The 18,919-nt window shown below is 51.3% G+C and overlaps 2 protein-coding genes across 2 annotated transcripts in view; one reads left to right on the top strand and one right to left on the bottom strand.

Annotated features, from left to right (window-relative positions):
• Positions 1–7,237: 7,237 nt before the first annotated feature.
• On the top strand, positions 7,238–18,719 carry TCTE1 (t-complex-associated-testis-expressed 1). Its single transcript, XM_063151995.1, has 5 exons — positions 7,238–7,326; positions 11,734–11,994; positions 13,938–14,506; positions 15,524–15,973; positions 17,891–18,719. The coding sequence occupies exons 2-5, from the start codon at positions 11,811–11,813 to the stop codon at positions 18,065–18,067; spliced, it is 1,380 nt and encodes a 459-aa protein (XP_063008065.1). The 5' UTR covers positions 7,238–7,326; positions 11,734–11,810; the 3' UTR covers positions 18,068–18,719.
• Positions 10,529–18,919, bottom strand: part of TMEM151B (transmembrane protein 151B) — a 28,089-nt gene continuing 19,698 nt past the window's right edge. The window contains exons 3-4 of the transcript XR_010027139.1: positions 18,726–18,909; positions 10,529–10,847 (exon numbers count right to left, since the gene is read on the bottom strand). The gene's annotated coding sequence lies outside the window, so the exon portion shown is untranslated. The remainder of the gene's footprint in view (positions 10,848–18,725; positions 18,910–18,919) is intronic.

Here is an 18,919-nt window from a genome sequence, read left to right as displayed (position 1 = left end):
GGGTTTCCAGAGAGCCTGGCTCAGCAGCTGCAGGCAGAGCCTGCAGCATGCCAGTCCAGCTCCCTTTGCCAGTGTGACCCAGATGCAGCAACGGGGCAGAGGAGGGAAGCCCAGTGGTTCTCCCTGAGCTGGCCTGCGATGCTGCAGACACAGCAGAGGCTTTCAGGGAGGCAGTGGCAGAGAGCTGCAGGGGGGCATCTGGTGTATGCACCCAGCTCCCCCCAGCACACAGCACGATGCCTCGGGGCCCCGCTCCACCAGCTGAGCCCTGCAAGGGAACACCAAGGGGACCCTGGCTGTGCCATGGCCCCCGTGTCCTGCAGTGAGGCCAGGGGGTGCCTGGGAGCTGGGCACAGCAGCAGGAAGCAGATCTGTCACAGAGCATGGCTCTGGAGGGACAGTGATGGCAGCTGGCAGCTCCACAGCCCTACAGGGGCTGGGCTCCGCTGGGCTGGGGAGAGGGCACCAAAGGACAGTGTCAACTCAGCAGCCCTCGGTGCACAGGCTCCCGGCTGTCCTGTCCCATCAGCGTCCGACTGCCACCACAGCCACCACCCCAACGCTGTTCTGGCTGTCATGGGGAGAACAGGCCCCCCTGTGCTCCTGCAAGCTGCCCTGCACCAGGCCCTGCAACTCCTGCTACAAGATATATTATATGGAGCTGCTCCTGGGAGACACCAAGGGTCTGAGAGAGGGAAAATGTGCCTCCTTCCCCATGTGCCCCCACATCCCCAGCCCACACAGCCCAGCTGAGACCCTCCCAGTCCTCTCCTTCTTCCATGGGTCAGACTCCAGGGAGCATCCCCAGCCTCCAAGGGAAGGGATGTCTACTTGTGAGGGTAGTTGGTTGTTCCCTCTGCAAAGGATATCACAGCCCAGCTGGCCTTGAAGGTAAATAAGGCAAGCAGGGAGGACGCCCTCATTTCAAATATAACAAGGACCCTGGACCTCTCAGCTGCTTTCTGGTGGCCAAACAAGGGAAGGATGATGCACTGCCTCCTCTGGGATTTTCAAAATCTCATGGTGCACTGCCTGTGCTGTAGGCCCTGATCCTGCTTCACGCCCCTCTAGAGCACCTACCCTGTTGCAAGCACTTGGATTTATCTAAATACAGCACAACAAGGAGGGGTGGAAATTGGGGCAGGGAAGGGAATGACACAGAGTCACAAGCTAAAATGCAAATCATGGACCATCCTGTGGGAAAAAAGAGACCAATGTAAAACCAATGGATCATCTCCATGAGAGTGCTGGAAAACAGCCTCCCACTAACTCTCATCCCCAGCCTGGTAAGGGAAAAGCTTCACACCTGCTCTGAATGTCGTGAAGTCTGCAACAAGCCCAGACAGGAATAGAAGTCCCTAACTAGAAGCTTTCCCTCCTCCAAGCAAATATGCAGCCAGCTCTCTTCTCCTACATGGCACCCCAGCTTGGCTCACGTGGCCAGTGCCAGGCTGGCCGAGTGGTGATGCCACATCTCCCTGTCACACAGCCCTGCAGCCAGGTGCACAGGGCAGGGCAGAATGTGGCCGGCACAGCCAAGGGAAGAGGGCCACAGCTGGCATCCTTGGCAAGGACACAACAGCACCCCATTCACCAGGAACTGAGGAGGAAGGCTGGCAAAATCTCAGTGATCAGTGTTTCTGTATTAATCACCAGCCCTCTTGCAGCAGGATGCATCTCATCTCTTCTGTGCATGTCTCCTTCTGGACTCTACTAAGGAGCCAAGTCCCCATGGACTCCCTCCACGGAGCTGAGTGACAGCAACCTGACAGTGAGGAGACACTTGCTCCAGGGACAGGACCTGTGGGGATTGCTGTGACACAGTAGTGACAGCAGAGACCCTAGAGCTGAGGCAGTACTAATGGAGATGCCCATCCCTGGGCATCAAGAAGAGCCAGCAAAAAGTGCCAGAGTCCCTCCAGGAAAGGAGGGTTTATTCAAGGGGTCAGCCAGTTCTGAGCCAAAAGCAGCAGGCACTGTGCTCACACAGCTATCTGAAGCAGAAAGGCTGGGAATATCTGATCACATCCTCCCCAAGTTCCTTCTGCTGTCCAAACACAACCCCATGCTCCCAGCAGGACTCACAAACAGGATGTTTCTGCTGCCCACAGCCTCTGTGATCCACCTTCTAGCAGGGCAGTTGCTCTGCTTTTCCTCTCCTCCTCCTCCTCCTCCTCATTTCAATACAGGGGGTCTGGGCACTTGTCCTGCCCAAGAGGAGCTTGCTACACCCTCAGACCTGCAAACCTTTGCAGACAAACAAGACATTTTCCAACAAGAAGGAAGCAGGGCTGGGGGAGCATGGAGGAAGCAGTGGCAGTGGTTGTGTCCTCAGCATTGGTTGTTAATTATAGCCCAGAGCTGGGCACAGAGGGGAGCTTCAGAGCAGGTCCTCTCTTCCCTGGCACCCACCCCTTGCTCCAGGATTGTGCCAGTACCTCCCATGTCAATCCTGTTGGAAGTGGGGCTGAAGACCACAGAAGCTGGCACAAACACGGCAGCCTGAAATCTGGCAGTGCTGTTTCTCTCTCTCTTTTCCCTAGACTGAAGGGTGGAGAGAAAGGGAGGGGAGCCTGGCACAGCTCCTTCTCGATCCTAGAGTGCCATCTGGCACTTGGATGCAACACAAGGGGCTGAGTGGGAGTCAGCAGAGGGACTTGGAACTTCTGGTCTGACGTTGGAGGGATCTCAGAGAGAGGGGAAAAGAGAGGGCTCCAGAAGCAAGGAGGCAGGGGCTTGCAAATGGGAACCAGGAGGTCCCTGGGCACAGATCACAGATCCTGCCTGCAGGAAGGTTTCTTTGATTCAGTCAAGAAAACATATGATCTGGAAAAAAACTAATTAAAAACTAAGAGGCAAATAAACTGTCTCGCCTGGGAAGTTTCAGCTTGGCAAGATGAAGCAGCCTTTTACCTCTTGCCCTGCTGCAAGCAGCAAGGGTCAGTAAAGGGAAGGGGTTCCCATGGTTTAAAGTGTTACCAGATGCTAACCTGAATGAAGAAAGGAAAAATCTAAGTTTTCAGGGAGGGGTAAAGAGTCATTGAGGCAGCGTGGTTCTCCAGATAGGAAGGACAGCACAGAGGTGGGGTTGTGAAGTGCAGCCTTTCCAAGCATCATGGGCAAACACTAGTGCAGAGGATATCCTGCCCCAGAGACAGAGTCTGGGATGTACAAGAAAGATTTAACATCTGCATCCATCTTCTTGGAGGTGATTCCTAGGAGTCACAGCCCCCCAGTGGATGAAGAAAACCTCCTGCACTATTTATCAGTATTATTTTGAAGTTATCTGAATGAAGGAAACCTTCCTGCTTCTGAGTTCAGGCCAGAGGCACGGTAGAGTGAGAACAAAACCATCTCCCTTGTGCAGGTCATACCCTGATCAACCCAATGGCAGCTAGACTGTGCCCTGTGGAAGATGGGGGGCAAGTCCAGGAATACTTTAGGGCTGGTTTTGCACCAGCAAGGGAGGAAGGATACCCCTTTTCACAAACCTTGGTGTGATGCATGATGATGGGGATGCCAACCATGGCAACAGGTCAGATTCCCTGATTATTTGTTCCCCTGTTTTGTTTCTTTAATTAATCTCAAAGAGAGAGCATCCAAGCCAGCTGCACCCTCAGCCTGCGGTGGGATCATTTATCTCACCCCCCACAGGGCTCCTGCGAGCACTGGAAAGGCCAGGCTGGGGGGAGGCTCTGGCAGGCTCTGCCTCCTGCCCTGAGCCAGCACCCACGAGCAGGGCCTGGGGGATGTCCTGGGGAGACGAGCCTCCACTCCTGCTGCCAAGCTCTGCTCCCCACAGAGCCAGTGCAGGCAGCAGATGGGCTGGGCTCTCCCTGCCAGCGCAGGCAAGGGAACTGGAAGGTAGGAGGTAGAACCAAATCCAGTCTCATTAAGGGTAATTACCATTCATCCCAGGAAGCAGTAGGAAAAAGAGCCCACGTTCTCCCCATCTATTAATAGCCCTCAGCAGCTGCATGGTTCCTGCTGCGACCCAGGGAGAGCAGAAAGCTTTGGGAGAGCAGCAGCCCAGGGAGCATCCTGCTCCCCCATCCTTCAGCACTGGCTGTACAGGGGCAATTTTCCACCTTCCAGGATGTCATTTGTTTTGCTGCTTCCCCCAGGACTCCAGGAACTGCTGGCTGCTTGTAAACAGTGTTTTCCAGCAAGAGCTGCAGGGAGCCAGCTAGAGGAGGGCCTGGAAATAGAGCTTTGGAGCCAGTCCCTGCTCCCCAGCATCCTCAGTTTTCTGAGTCCTGCCCAGTTTTGGCAACTTTCTGTGCTGTGCTGCGTTGAAAAGGTAGAAGCCATTAATGAAAGAGGACTCCAGTGCTGAGGACAAACCTCACTGGCTCCTGCCCTAGTGAGTCCCTTTGGTGTCAGGCAGACGTCAAACACCAACAGGCTCCTCTCAAACCTAACCTTCAGCTGTGCCCATGGTTCTTCCCCACGGAGAGATGAACCACATCTGACAGATGGAGGTTGCCTCGCTGCAGGCATCAGCTAGAGAGGCTGCCCCACATGGAGCACAGCACTCACATGAAATGTTATCCTGGACTGGTGTGGTGACTTCTGGCCATCATGGTGTGATGTGAGGACACTGCAGGCTGCAGGAGATGCACTAGCAGGGCTGACCAGGAGGACACATGCACAGAGAGGTTTTTTTTCATTCCTTCTACCTCCAGCTGCCACTGCAAATAAACAGCCTGCTACTTGCTGTGGGCAGAAAGCTCACCAAATGTGCTCCTGCAGTCCCTGAAGAGACAGCTGCTGCTGGTGTAACTGGAGAGAAGGAGAGGGAGAGGAAGATGGAGAGGTAGAGCAGAAATGCTTGGCTGCAGGATGTGTTGGTGGCTGGGCAAAGCCAGGGAGGGTAATGTTTCTAGTCCATCATGCTGGAACACTAAAAAAGGTTGTCACCCTACAGCCACAGCTTTGTTTCCAGAATAGCACCTGAATCTTCACATTAGCAGCAGAAGATGCTCTGTGGGATGTGTTTCTCCCACACAAGGCACTGCAGGACCTGGCTACTGTCCAATTTATTTGTTGTGATTTGAGGTTTGACTGTTGTTACACTGTCCTCCAACTCCAGGCAAAGCTGGCAGAGCTGATAATGCACAACACCATCACAGGTGCTGTCTAGGGGAAATCTGAGAGCTGGTAGCTGGAGGGATACAGAGGGCACCTGGGGTCTGCTGGTACGACAGTGTCTTAGTCACTGGGGCCAGGAAGCAGCACCTTCCCTCATCCTCACTCTCAGCTGTCAACAGTGGGGATGGGAATGGGAATGGATGCAATGTTTTACCCTGCATCCCTACTCCACAGCATTTAAGGAGCAACTGCCATTGCACACCCCACTGGGAATAACACTAATGTCTCCATTTCCCACTGGAAATAAATGCTAAGGTAGAGAAAGAGTTAACACAGCTATTTTTGGACTACCACTACTTCTTTTCAGCATATGATTCAACACCTGATTGCATCCATTTTGACAACTGACTGCAATATTGGGCGCTGGTGTCTCTGGGAATCAATGACTGGGTAGACACAGCTGAGCTCCTTTGGACTGTGAAGTCTCCAAAATGTGACATTTGCATTATATTGTCCACAAGGTGGGCTAAAAACCTCAGTGTTGATGCTTGCTGAAGGCTCAGCTCAGAAACTGATCACTGTTATGCAGGTAATTCAGGGGTGCTATTTCTGTGGATCTGGTTTGGCTATCTCCTTTCCAATTCAGGAGTCTGACTGAATGTGTGCATGGAAATCAGTGCAAGAGAAAATATCCCTGGCTTTATGTTGCTCTCATTTCTGCTTTTCAAGGTCTCAAAAGCCCTGGAGATGTGTTCCCAGGAGTAACATGGTCAGTGTGAGGCCAGGGTTTGTGAAGGGCTTTGCAAGCCTTCTGACCACCCCACTGTGCTAAACACCAGCTTGACTCACAGGCAGTGACATTGACTTCTGGGGAGCTGAGTGACAGAATCAGGCCACACCTAGAAAAAGAAGTACATTGCTGCCAAGGTCTAACTTTCCATCTTTGAAATTCACAAAGGAAGCCTCAGAGTCTTGATACTTTTTTTTTTAATCCATGCCTCTTTGCATCTATTGTTTTGTTGCTGAGCCTTTGGGGTGATCTGGGATCATGCTTTTAACATCTTCTTCATGACCAGGAGGTAAATTTTATATGAAAGTCAGCACAGCTTCCTAAAACTGCCAGCTATTATGGGACTTGCAGGACTGTCATGAGAGCTGGCACCAGTGTTATGTATGCTCCCACAGGGCACAGGCTGGCTGCACTCCTCTTGTGCCCGCTACATCAGCATTCCAAAGGAGTGAAAGAAAAACCTGTCTCAGGCTGGAAATACCCTGGGAAATACTGCAATGCTTAGATCTGAGAAATAGGAAAGAGGAGATGCATGTTTTCATCCCCTTGTTTACTCTTTATATTCCACAGCATGATGTTTGTCTTGATGAGGATTCTGGTCTTTCCCCACGTCTATAGAGGATGCTTAACAGAATGAAAAATGAACAGGTTGAGGAGAAGAGACGAACATGGAGCAGATGGACCAAGATCTTCTTGCCATCAGTGGAGTTCTCAAATTTGCTTTCCTCCCCCTCAGACCTGCCTGTGATGTCATCTGCCCCAAAATATGAGGCCCTGAAGCAAGCCCATTTCAGGCACTGACAGCGTACCTTTAGCCACACAAACTTTCAAGGAAACGGGTATCTTGAGGATAGCAATGTATTCATCCTTTGAATACTGACTGGTACTGAACCATTCACATTGCACACCTTGCCCCATTCTTTCCATGATGCCACAGCAGCCGCTGCTGCTGTAGGAGTGTCCGGGACTTCGCCAAATGCTCCCTCCCCACCCAGCCCTCGTGGAGCATGGTGGTGAGCTCACACATCTCTGTGCTGCAAGAGGGGGCTCCTACTCCCCACGGCACTAACTCCCGGCAGCTGCACGGGGCGGGGTGACGGGGGAGCCCATCCCAAATCCCGTCCCTCTGCCTTCCCGCTGGTTCTTGGCGCCCCGCATGCCCTGGCAGCGGGCAGGCCCCGTGACAGCCGGGGAGGCCCATGAAGGGAGCCCGGCGCCCTGCCTGGGCCTGGCTCGGGCCGGGCCGCGCACCCGGGCCCGGCTGTCCCGAGCCCCACGCGTGCCCGGCCGGGGGTCGCGGCCCGCGGCAGCCCCGCCCCGGCAACGGCCGCGTCCGTGGCGACAGCGGCGGTGGCGAGCGCAGGGGCCGGGCTGGTCCTGGTCCCGCTCCGTTCCCTGCCCCGCAGCAGCAGGACAGAGCTGGCAGCCGAATCCCACAGGCACAGGTGCCGGGAGAGACCCGCGCGTTTCACGCCCCGGGCCCTTCCCCGGCGGTTCGCAGGTCCGGGCACACCCCGCGCCCCTGACCGAGCCCTTACCGGCGGTTCGCAGGTCCGGGGACACCCAGCGCCTTCCCCGGCGGTTCGCAGGTCCGGGGACACCCCGCGCCCCTGAGCGGCCCTTCCCGAGGGTTCGGAGCTCTGGGCACACCCAGCGCCCCTGAGCGGCCCTTCCCGGCGGTTCGCAGCTTTGGGCACACCCAGCGCCCCACAGCAGGCCTCCCCCGGCGGTTCGCAGGGCTGGGCACACCCAGCGCTCCTGAGCGGCCCTTCCCGGCGGTTCGCAGGGCAGGCTCGTAACGAAGCGGCCGCGCCAATGAGTTCCCGTCCCTCTCGGGTCTCTGGAGAGGAGCTTGGCTGGCGGGGGGAGCGCAGGGCCGGCATCCCCCGGAGCTGGGCTGGCGGGGCACCCTGGCGTTCTCCTTGCCCTCTGGGGAAGGGAGCCCTCTCGGAGCCTCCGGGGGCCGGCTCGGCAGAGCCAGCTGCGCGCAGTGACGGGGGCTGCGGTGGGCAGTGCTCAGGTCCGAAAGAGTTCTTGGTTTTCTGACATCCCACTGGGACAGTGGCCCTTCCCAGGTCGTGCTGATAGAGATGCGAGAGCACAGTTTTGGCGCTTCACACCGCCAGGATTACAGTGGTGACATTAACCAAATTCCCAAACGGCCAGCTGGCCTCACTCTGCCCAATCTCCCACTGCAGACAAATTTCATTATATCTGAAGCTAAATAGATTCCTCATTTGGCACTTTTTTTTTTTTTTTAACTCACTCAAAGCCCATTGCAGTATATCAGGCCCAGACTTAGACTGCAACACAGTGTCCTAATGAACTCTTAGCATTAGCCTATGGAGGTGCCACAGAGCATGGCAAGTCCCCACAGGTGTCAGTGGGATCAGTGCTGTTAGCCAGACTCAGGATCACTTGCCTGGACTACACGTAACAGCATTAAGGTTGGCACATCTGCAGAACAACTGGCATTTTCAGGGTGCTGCTGCAGTAGCCTAAGAGCCTCCTCAATTAATGGGCAGGCAGAGCTTCAGTGCAAATGCAGTCTTGGCTGGAGCATAGCCACCCTCTGAAATAATTTATCCTGCTCTTACAAACTCTCCAGTAAGCACAGTGTTTACTGTTGTTCCATTTTTTGTATCTCTGTAATCCTGGTAGGAGCATCAGCCAAAGGTCACCAGTTTCCATGCAGCTCTTTTTTTTCTGGTCTCTCTGGGATTTGGTGTGAACGAAAAGAACAAAAATCTTTTCTTTCCAGATCAAAACAGGATTAGTTGAACAAGGTTTGTAAGGCATGTTAGTAGCAGCATAATTTGGTTGTGTGAGTAGATTTCTGTCAGTTCCTCCTGGGGAAGGGATGTGTGATTTCCTTTATTTTTTTAAGAAGTTCAAGCATTATTTACTTTTCAGTCTGATCTGGGTGTTAAATGACAAAAACTGGGAATTTGCTACATGGCTCTGTTCACTGTATATTGTCTAATAAACCCTTTTTAGGATAGGTGAGTGATGTGTATGCAGAGTGGGTGGGAAGGAGTGTGCATTAACAGTGTTGGCTTGGTTTATTGATAGTGAATTATGGCACTACCCCTGTGTTTAAATACCTGCTTGGCAAACCCGGCTCTGGAAACTGGCTTAGAGTCTCAGGTCTGGCTGGGTGAGACTCCTGCAGCCAAGGCAGAGGGGGTGAAGGAGCAGTGAAGGAGGCTCTTCCCTGGTGCTAAGGGCACCTGGCAGGTGTGCTCACCACGCTGGTGTGGTGGGATTGGATGTATTGGGAGCAGTGGCTCAGCGTCAGACCTGGCAGCACAAGGCATGGGGTTGATTTGGATGCTTTGCAGCCTTGCTCCTGTTGGCTTTGTAGTGAATGACAAGTGGGCATGGTAGAGTCAGCTGAGCTGACTTGCTCTGGGGCTCAGATCAAGGGAAAGCCTCTCAGCAGCCTGGGCAGCACTGCCTCAGGGCAGCTGTGTCTCCTGCCTGGATTCTTGGAGCCCATTTGGCAGCCCTGCATGTGCCATGGGTTACCTACCCTTTGAAAATCAACCTGCCATGGGTAAACAGGCAATCCCATAACCTCCTGGAGCAAACAGGAAATAATCCTAGGCTATCAATGTTGCACTGGCTCTCCCCAACAGCTGCCTTTTAATGATTGTTTCCAAAAGGTCAGGAAAGCCATCAGAAACTCCAATCAGCTGTGATTGGCCTGAGGGACAAAATGATACAGATGCTTTTTGAATAGGACAAAGGACTGAGCAAGGAGAAAACAATTTTCCCAGCCACTTCTATTAATGCCCCCTCACAGTGCCTTCTAGCTATGTTTTGCCCTTCCACAGAAGTCCATCAAGCATCAGGAGTTGGGTCTCAGCTGGGTTAGTGTGCTGTGGAGAATCAGGTCTCTTCCCCCTGAAAAGTGACCCATCATCATAGCACCTTCCATAGGCACAAGGACCTTTGCAGGGAAAGGATTCCCAGCATTCTCACAGCTGCCTAACACTCAGTCCTTCTCTCCCCATTTCCACCCTGCATCAGATCAGGCTCCCTTTTTCTACAGCCTTTACCTTTGTCATCTGTACACTACTGCCTCCCAGGAAATACAGCTTCCCTGTCCTTGGCACGCTTCATCCTCCTGCTTTGGCCCAGAGAATGCCCTGCCTCTGCCATCCCCACCCTTTCCCAACTGTCCCTCTCAGGCCAGCCTCAAGTGCATTTGAAGAAGCCTCTGCTGACATATTTGCAGCATGAAGCATTTGCTCCTCTCTTCTAGACCTCAGTATTTCACAGATGTCCTCTCTTCCCTCTTTTGTGGGCCCTTCCTCAGATGCCTTTTGGAGGGGGAAGGAGCAGAGGGAGTAACACTAGCAAAGCCTGCTCCAAAGCTTTCAGGGACAGGGCAGAAGCAGCACCAGCTGGGAAGGCAGAGGTGAAAGGAGCAGCCTTGTGCAGGGGAAGGAAGGACTAAAGTGGTTCATCTAGGGACCACTGTCTGGGTCACATCCCTCACAAAGGAGGAGCTGGTTGGGATCAAACCACCCTTCAGGTGAGGGATATGGTGGCCAAAGATACTACATGGCAGTTACCCTTCCACAGGATCCTTTGACCCTATGGTGATGCAAGGCCACCACTGCCCTGAGATATCCTCTTGGTCTTGCAGGGAGGTGTTCTCACCTCTGGCACTGCCATCCACCTCTGCCTCGTGCTTCTTTTAGGTGTCCTGCAGCGTGAAACTGCCCAGCCCTGTGCTGCAGCCCTGTTAAGTCCCATTAGCCCCAGTAAGGATCAGCATGGGTCTGTATGCCCTGGGGGATGCTCACCAGACCTAAGTGCTCTTGTGGAACCCAGAACTCAAGTGGATGCTTCTTTCCTGGTGTCTTTTCTGCCTCTTTCAGACCAGCTGGTTAGAGAACCATTAGGACTTCCAGGCAATAACCATATGTGTGGGATTCTGAGAGCACTGGCCTTGAGGCTGGAATAGGAAACAGCAAATGGAAAACTTTGGTCTGGGAAAGCTCTGCAAAGTTAATAGGACCAGGCATCCTTCCTTCTGCTCCAGGCTGATTCTTTTAGCTCATATCTGCTTAGGCTCAGTGTGGTCTGAACAGGTCTGACCCATCTCATCAGTTAATGGATGTTTGGAAGGAGTTCAGCTGGAGAATAATGGAGAAAAGCAGGAAAAGAATACACTTAAATGTATTCATCTGTAAAGCATCTGTCTTTAGAGAGTCATAAGAACAGGCATACCGGATCAAACCAGGGGATAGCTGGCCTAAAAACCCATCTCTCACAGTGGCTAGAAGCAGACACCTGGAGAAGAGTAGAAAAACAATGCAAGTATGTGTTCTTTCCTCCAGCACTCTCCCCACCTCCAGCTGTGTTCAGCTGCTCACACTGAGCCACATGACTTCTGTGCACTTCATTATTCTCAAAGGGTTTCTCTATCATGGACTTTTCTTAGAGTCTGCAGACTCCTAACATCCACAACATCCTGTGGCAAGGAATTCCCCAATTCAACTGCAGCCTGTGTGAAGAACCCTTTGCTTTAAGCCTAGCTCCTGCCAGCTTCCCCTATTACTTTTATTGGAAAAGGCAGTAAACAATCAATTCCTGTCCATCCTCTTCAACAGCACTCTGAATTAACACCACGTTATTATCTCATTATTGCATGTCATGCCTAGAGACCTCTTTGCACAGGGCAGGGTATAAAGATGAGGCTCAGTAATAGTTGTTTGGCTGCAGTGCTTCCAGTCCAAAGCAAAGGTGGCAGGCAAAGGGCAAGCGTGTTACAGGAGAGCAGTGTGAGCTGACCATTTATGTTGCCAGCTTCTTTCTAAAGCTGCCTTTTTGTTTTGCAGGTAACCACTTAGTTTTGCAGGTAACCAAGGAATTTTCCCCTTGCTTCTCCTGAAGGAGAAGTAGGTCCTGAGCAAGGATGCAGCAGCCAGAAGCTGGTGATAAGAGCAGATCCCTTCCCTCACCGTGTCCACCTCAGGCCAGCCTCACTGATGTCTCGTTCTACACACGCCGCTGCATCACCGAGGATCTCAGCTGGTCCCTGGTCACTGTCCCCCCCCTCACGGACCTCTGCCTCCAGCACATTGCTCACAATTTTGAAAGTAAGTGGGAGCACATTTACTCTAGGACATGTGGAAAGAGGGTCAGTCCCAGAGAGCAGAGGGTCAATAAGGCAGGCAGATGCATCTGAAAGGCAGTGTGGCACCCAGCCCTGCCAGAGGAGCAGATGGGGAGAAATATCCCCTTGGGCAGCCAGTTAAACAAACTGTTTAGTTGCTAAGCATGTATCTGTACACTCCAGGGATGGCTGTAGTCCTCTGGGCAGCACTCCAGGATGTGACTCTGTACTGACCTTGTTCTATCACATCTTCTTCCATCCATGTTCTTCTGGACTCACCTCAACCATGACTGGGGCTGTGCAGTTGCTGTTTCCTGCTCTTGATTCGTACAGACGTTAGGGTAGCGCTCGAGGATGGGGCCCTGTTGTACTGAGTGCTGTACAAAGAGATGCAGAATTGCTCCTGCCCAGAGGAGCTATCATCTCAGTATTGTACTCACAGGCTGAGCCCTCCTCCATGGCTTTTGGTGGTGATGTGACAAGTTATATCCTCAGGCAGGGAATGTGCTTTTGAAGCAGGTGGACTGATGAAACACAGCAAAACAGAAGAAGCGTGTCTCATCTGAGAAAGAACTGACTGGGAGGGAGAGAAGAAGGGCCTGTCTTTTTGGCTGACTCAGTGAAGTGGCAGCAAAGACCAAAGATAGTTTTAAGGCTATGTCCACACTGGGACTGTAAGACAGTACAAAGGACCTTAGTGCTGCCTTATGCCAGGAGCTGAAGGTACTTGAGGGTCTGAGCTGGGACAACCTTGCAGTCCCAGCAGCCTGATCAGTCAGTTTGATGCCAATTGCATTGGACCTGCACTGTGCACACATAAAATCTGTGTGCTCATTTTCATGGGGACCCTCGTGCTGTTACCTGAGCTGTGAGGCTGCACCTTGCCCACAGTGGGGCCTGAGTGAGCCTGAGTGAAGCTAGCCCAGCCCTGCCCATACGTGTCCCACCTCTGCTTGTGTCATGGGACTTGGCAGAGAAGGTCACCGCAGTGTCAGCTGTGGCACACTGGAAATAGACTCCAGGAAGAGGCTGTGGTAAAACTGTCAGTGTCCTTAGGAAGGGAATGCTCCAGAAATTGGGGAACTATAAAGCTAATCCTACTTTGTGTTTCATAATCTGGTTTCCCGTGCACAGATAAGTTTCTTCACTGATGATTTATGTTACTCAACACAACTGTGTATGCATGACCAAATATTCATGGTGTGAGTACATGTGGCTTTTCTCTGGCATTTCTGGGGACAAAGAACTTCCACCAGAGAAGACAGCTGTGACAGAGAAGACAGCTTAGGGCAAGCATTGGGAAAGAGACTCAGGGGAAAGAGTACCTGGGAAAACAGAATTTTTATTTAAACAAGGTGGACCTAAAAGCTAGGAGTGTGCCTCAGCTAAAAGGAACAGGAATCAATTTGAGGTAAGACCAATGCTTGAATTAAGATAAATAGGCACAAGGACCTGCATGAAAAGCACAAAGTTGTTCTCAAATACTGTTCTTCAATATGCTTAGAAACCAAAAGGGAGAAAGTTCAGCAAATGGCAGGCCAAGCTCTCCCATCACTGTAAGGCTGAATTAGTTCTCTTGGGAACAGAATTCCTGCCCTGAATATAAAACCAAGATTTTTTTGGCATTCAAACCAAGTTGAAATGGGGAGCACAGTGTCTGGTGCAGTTCCCAAATATTATGAGAGTAAACCAAATTGCACTGATGTTTCGTTGTAAAAGTTAGAAATCATACATGGAAATGTACAGATGAATCCTACATGTGTTCTGCCAACTTAGCTCTGTGCTCCAGCTGCTGGCAACCAAGGAGAGAGCCAGTGCCATCAGAGGGGAGGGCATGGGCACACAGCTGGGGGCCGGGGCAGAACCATAGTGCCAGCAATTGTTCCTATGCCCAGACCAACCTCTCATTCTTTTTATCTCTTCCAGACAACCCTATTTTGAATGATCTTCTGCCTGAGCACCAAAAGAAGGTGGTGGAGAGGCTCTCCACTAGCCTTCCACTCTCTGTCACTGCCAACAGAGTAAGCCATGAGGAGTACTGGAAGAGGTGCTGTATGGAGCGCTGGCAAGTGTGTGACGTGTCCAACTACGGGGACAGCTGGAAACGGATGTTCTTTGAACGTCACCTGGAGGACATTCTGAAGTTTTTCATCCCTAACACCACAGACCCCGACCAGGTCCTAGACCTCATCCCTCTCTGCCAAGACTACGTGCGGAAACTGGAGATCAATCAGTTCCTGCCACCTTTGCAGGTGGATCCAAAGGAGGAGGGCCATGACCTCTCTGACGCAGAGGATGAGGCTGAAATGGGTGAGGTCTACAAGCATCACTACAACCTGAAAGAGCTCATTACTTCTCTCCCTCACCTTGAAGAGCTTCATCTCATTTATGATGTGAAGAGCTGTGGCATGAACTTTGAGTGGAACCTCTTTAACTTCACTGAGCTGGACTGCTCCAACTTGGCTTCTGCCGTGAGGATGTGCCGTAACTTGAAAGTAATATACCCCAAACTGAACCTTACTGCCTCAGCTAGATCTTCAAATTGCCTGTGGATAGAAATACAGGGACCAGTTCTGCTTGCTGGTACCACCCTTCCTTTTGCAAGTTAGAGACTCTGACAGAGTGCAGAGATGTTACCTGCTGGCCTAGTGCTGAGTATCTTGTTCTGCCATGTCCTTGTTAGAATGGGTTGTCAGGGGATCCGTGAGAAGAATGTTTCCTTCCACAAAACTTGTTGCCTGTAGCGTAAGAGGCAGCAGCACTCTACTGTTTTAACTCTCATATAGTTCTGGGAGGCAGGAGAGGAAAAGTCCAGAGGGAGCTTTTCATAAGGAGTTTTTGGTAGTTTTGCTCAGTAAATGCATGTCAGCCTCTCCCAGAGGAGAGAGGACCCCCAAGAATAGTGTAGGGAAACACTCACACTTGCCTTAGCAATGAGGGATAGTGCAGATACTCAGCCCCTCCAAAACATCAGTGGGCATTGCTATCCAGAGTGGAGCAGGAGTGAGCTGGATGAACTCCCCACAGACTCTCATACTTTGGGAAATATGGCTTCCAGAAGAGTAATTACCTCTCTTGTGGCTATTAGGATGCCCCAGGCACACAGGACATTGTTCTGTGGTTATCACTGGTGCACGTGTTCATTCAGCAGGTTTGACTGTGATCTGGGCTGGGTTCTGCTGCCAGTTGCTGCAGAAGTTTTGACAGCTTTATCTTGCTTTAATTTAGCCCCCAGTTAGAGATTTTGTGCAGTCAGAGGAAAGGAACAGGCATTTCCAGGAGGCAAACCCTTTTTTCTTAGAATAGGCATGGGATATCAGTGGCATGCCCTGCTTTCTGGAAGTTTCATCCCACTAGGAAAGCAAATACTTGAGCCTGCTAGCTAGAGGTGTCTGAAGTGAAGGGAGATGAATCCTGTCTGGTGGACCAGAGGTTTAACTCCATGATGGTTTTGTACCAAGCTCAGTCCAAAGCCTTGGCTGTTGTAGTGACCCTGGTTTTTATGCCCACAGGTTTTCAAGCTGACACGAAGCAAAGTGGATGATGAGAAGATCAAGCTCCTGGCCCGTAGCTTGCAGTATCACCCTCGCTTGTTGGAGCTGGACTTGTCCCATAATCTCATCAGGGACCACGGGGCACAAGCGATCGGCAAGCTGATCAGCCACAGCAAACTAGAAACCCTCAATCTGTGTAACAACCAGATCTGTCACCTGGGGGCTCAGGCTCTTGCTCAAGGCCTGGCTGAGAGCTCCACCCTGACCTCCCTGAACCTGCGCCTCAACTTCGTGGAGGACAAAGGCGGGGAGGCGATCGGCCGTGCCCTGCTGACCAACACGAGCCTGAAGTGCCTCCATCTGGGAAGTAATAACCTGTCAGAGCCAACTGCAGCAGTGTTCTCCCAGGTCCTGGCTCAGAACACCTCTCTGACAAGCATCAACTTCTCATGCAACCACCTGGGGCTGGTAAGAGAAGCCTTTTCTGCCTGCAGTCTGTGAGCCTGTGTGGTGGCCTTGCAAAGCAGATCCTGAGCCTGTCTCAAAGCCACAGAGGCAAATGCATCCCTCATTTTGTATTCTTGCAATGATAACAATCAGTTGTGAGCAGGGAAGAGACTGTAGCAGATGTCAGGAAAGGGAAGGACACCTTCTCTGCATAAACATGTATTTACCTCACTTGTTACATCTAGCTCTGTTCATAGGGCTGAATCTGTCTTTGAGGCTTTGGGCTTTTGGGCAGAGAGGGATTTTCCCCCCAGGAAACTGAAAACCAGGAAGCATGTCTGTGAAAAGTCACAGACGCTTCACACATGTGAGCGTAGTTAATGATAGGCAGCATGAGATGAGGGTCTCATGCATTTCCTCTGTGCTTTGGATCTGCTGTGCCATCTGTCACTCAGCAGCACACAGATAGTGTCACCCTTCCCAGAATTTCTCCTGTCCATCACATGCTCAGAGGAGACTGTTAGAAAATGGGCTTGGTTGTTGAGCTTCTTTAACTCATCCTGCGGCCCGGGAGCGGTGCAGTGGGTCAGGAGTGTCGTGTCTGTGTGCTTGTAAGTGGCTCCTAAAACACAGGCTTACATTTTCTAGACAGAAGAACATCCACAGATCTTACTACATCCCTAAGAGCTGCAGTATGCAACATGCCCACAAACCAGACTGCTTCTCTTCTGCTGATTAAAAAGAGCTTTAGAAATCTGAAACTAGACAGCCAAAAGCAATCATGCTGGCTTTTAAACTTTCTGTGCTGCCTCGATTATTCTCACTGTCAAATAAAGAGACAGCAAGACCAGCTGTCCCTGCTGGCAGAAATATTGGCATCAATGTGTTTGACAAGGGTTTTAAAAGGATTTGATGGCAGAAAACCTTTTGTGAGTTCTGAGTTTTATGGTCCTGGATGTGGAAAACCATTTGAGTTTAATGATAGAAGGGGGCAAAGGTTGGAAAGGATAGAAGGATTTTTGTTTACTAAATAATTATCTCTGTGCTTAGAATCTTCCTTCTGATGAGCTCTCCTGTTACCCATTTGTGAAGTTCCATGGCAGCCCAAAAGGTGGCTGGTAATATTATCTTTGGGAACATTGGGAGTTTTGCTAGAGATGCATTCAATTCTGACCTCTGTAGCCCATTAAAAAGAGACCTCTTCCCAGACCTTTTTGCTCTGTCCTTTTTGGCAAAAGGGCTAAGAGGCAGGGTGTTGGGATGAGAGGGCCATCTGGATGGAGGAGAAGGGGCAGGAAGTGTGTTTGGTACCTGTAAGAGAATAGCAACGGCAGAAAAAAATTCTGGAAATTGTCACACCCCTAAATACAGTGCTTCATGTATGGGGGGGAAACCTCCCTCTGGGTGGGTGCCTCCCAAAGGCTACATCACCTTTTCTGTCTCATGAAGGCTGGCCTTCAGTTCCATGAGATACTCCTCTCAGTAAAGCCAACCCAGCCTGGGAAATGGCATCCAGACAGAAAACTGCCAGTTCTGGGGCTCTCACAACTGCCAAGATGAGGAATAGCACTCTAATCCATTTGTGCCCAGCCAGCAGTAAGCTGGGAACCAGGGGACAGGGGGGAGCAGACTCCTCTCAGGTTATCATTGCCAGATGTGTTACTAACCAGCATGAGCTTGAGAACTCCTGACACAGTACCCAGAGGGAGTCATTAGCATGTGTCATGTCACAGAGAGCTACATAAGGTTACACTCCTCCTTTGCACTTCTCCTGTGAGCAACATTTCGGACCTGGGTGGACGCCTTTATCCCTTTTGGCACCACCTCATGGACCTCCCACTGGCAGCAGCAGAAGTTGCCCTGGGGAGGAGGGAGAAGGAGCAATACACTTCTGTTTTGGATGTCCTCCTTTAACCATCCCCTCTGATCCTTTTGCAGGATGGTGGGAAGCAGCTGCTTGCAGGGCTGGCAAACAACAAGACTTTGACCGAGCTCGATCTCCGCCACGCAGAGGTGGAACAGGAGACAGACTTCCGCATTCACGAAATTGTGTGGGCCAATCGGGAAGCAGTGAGGCTGGCATCTCTGCAGCACCCCAGCACTGAACCCCTCTGAATAAAGTGCTCCAGGGAGCAACGGGCTTTGGGTGTGCAGTCTTTGAAACACTCTACTTCAAGGTCTTGGTTTTATTTGCTTTCCTGAGAAACACAACTTGTGGCTGCCACCGTAGCCACATCATCCAACCTGTGACTTCATTGGAGACAGACACTTGATCTCAAGGCACTGTAGTGGCACCACAGAGCAATCTGCCTCTTAAGCCCTCTCTCTCACTGCACCCTAAATCTCACCTCCTGTGATGCTTTTCTGTGCTCCAGCAGCAAGCTTATTTCAGGCAAGTGAATATTGTTTCACCTGTAAAGCAGCAAAGATGAAGTCTCTGCCACCTAAATGGTCTAGTCCAGACCTAACTTAAGGTTAGGTCTGGACTAGACCATTAAGGTTTTGCTGAGGAGGATGTGAGAGGCATAGAGGATTGAGGGAATGTTGTTTCTAGTTCCTCAGCAGCTTTTTCTGGCTATTGCTCTCCTCAAGAATCTATTTGAATTTATAGTATATTTCTCTGGAGTCTGATATGGGTGGTGAAAAGTAAATAGAAATAAATTCAATAACTCAAGAGGTCTTACCACTGTAGTTTCCTGCTTTGGGCTTCTCTGCTTTTAATCAGTGCTAGCCTGCTTTGCAACAGGTGAATTCTTTACAACCAGATGCTTACCTTACCTAGTAGTGCTCTTCTGTGCAAACCTGTCCAAAGCAATCTGTGTTTTGCATAACTTCAAGCTAGAGGGGTCCCTTCAGGACTGCTGGCCCACATAGCTCACAAGTTTGAAAACAGTGCAGCTTCCTTGGGCTTGGAGCAAAATGGAGCAGCTTCCTTTTGCTCTACAGGCTGTAGTCACCTGAGGATGG

Source organism: Melospiza melodia, chromosome 3 (genome assembly GCF_035770615.1).
Source record: "Melospiza melodia melodia isolate bMelMel2 chromosome 3, bMelMel2.pri, whole genome shotgun sequence".
NCBI lineage: Eukaryota > Metazoa > Chordata > Aves > Passeriformes > Passerellidae > Melospiza > Melospiza melodia.
This window is presented reverse-complemented; position numbering and strand designations above follow the sequence as displayed.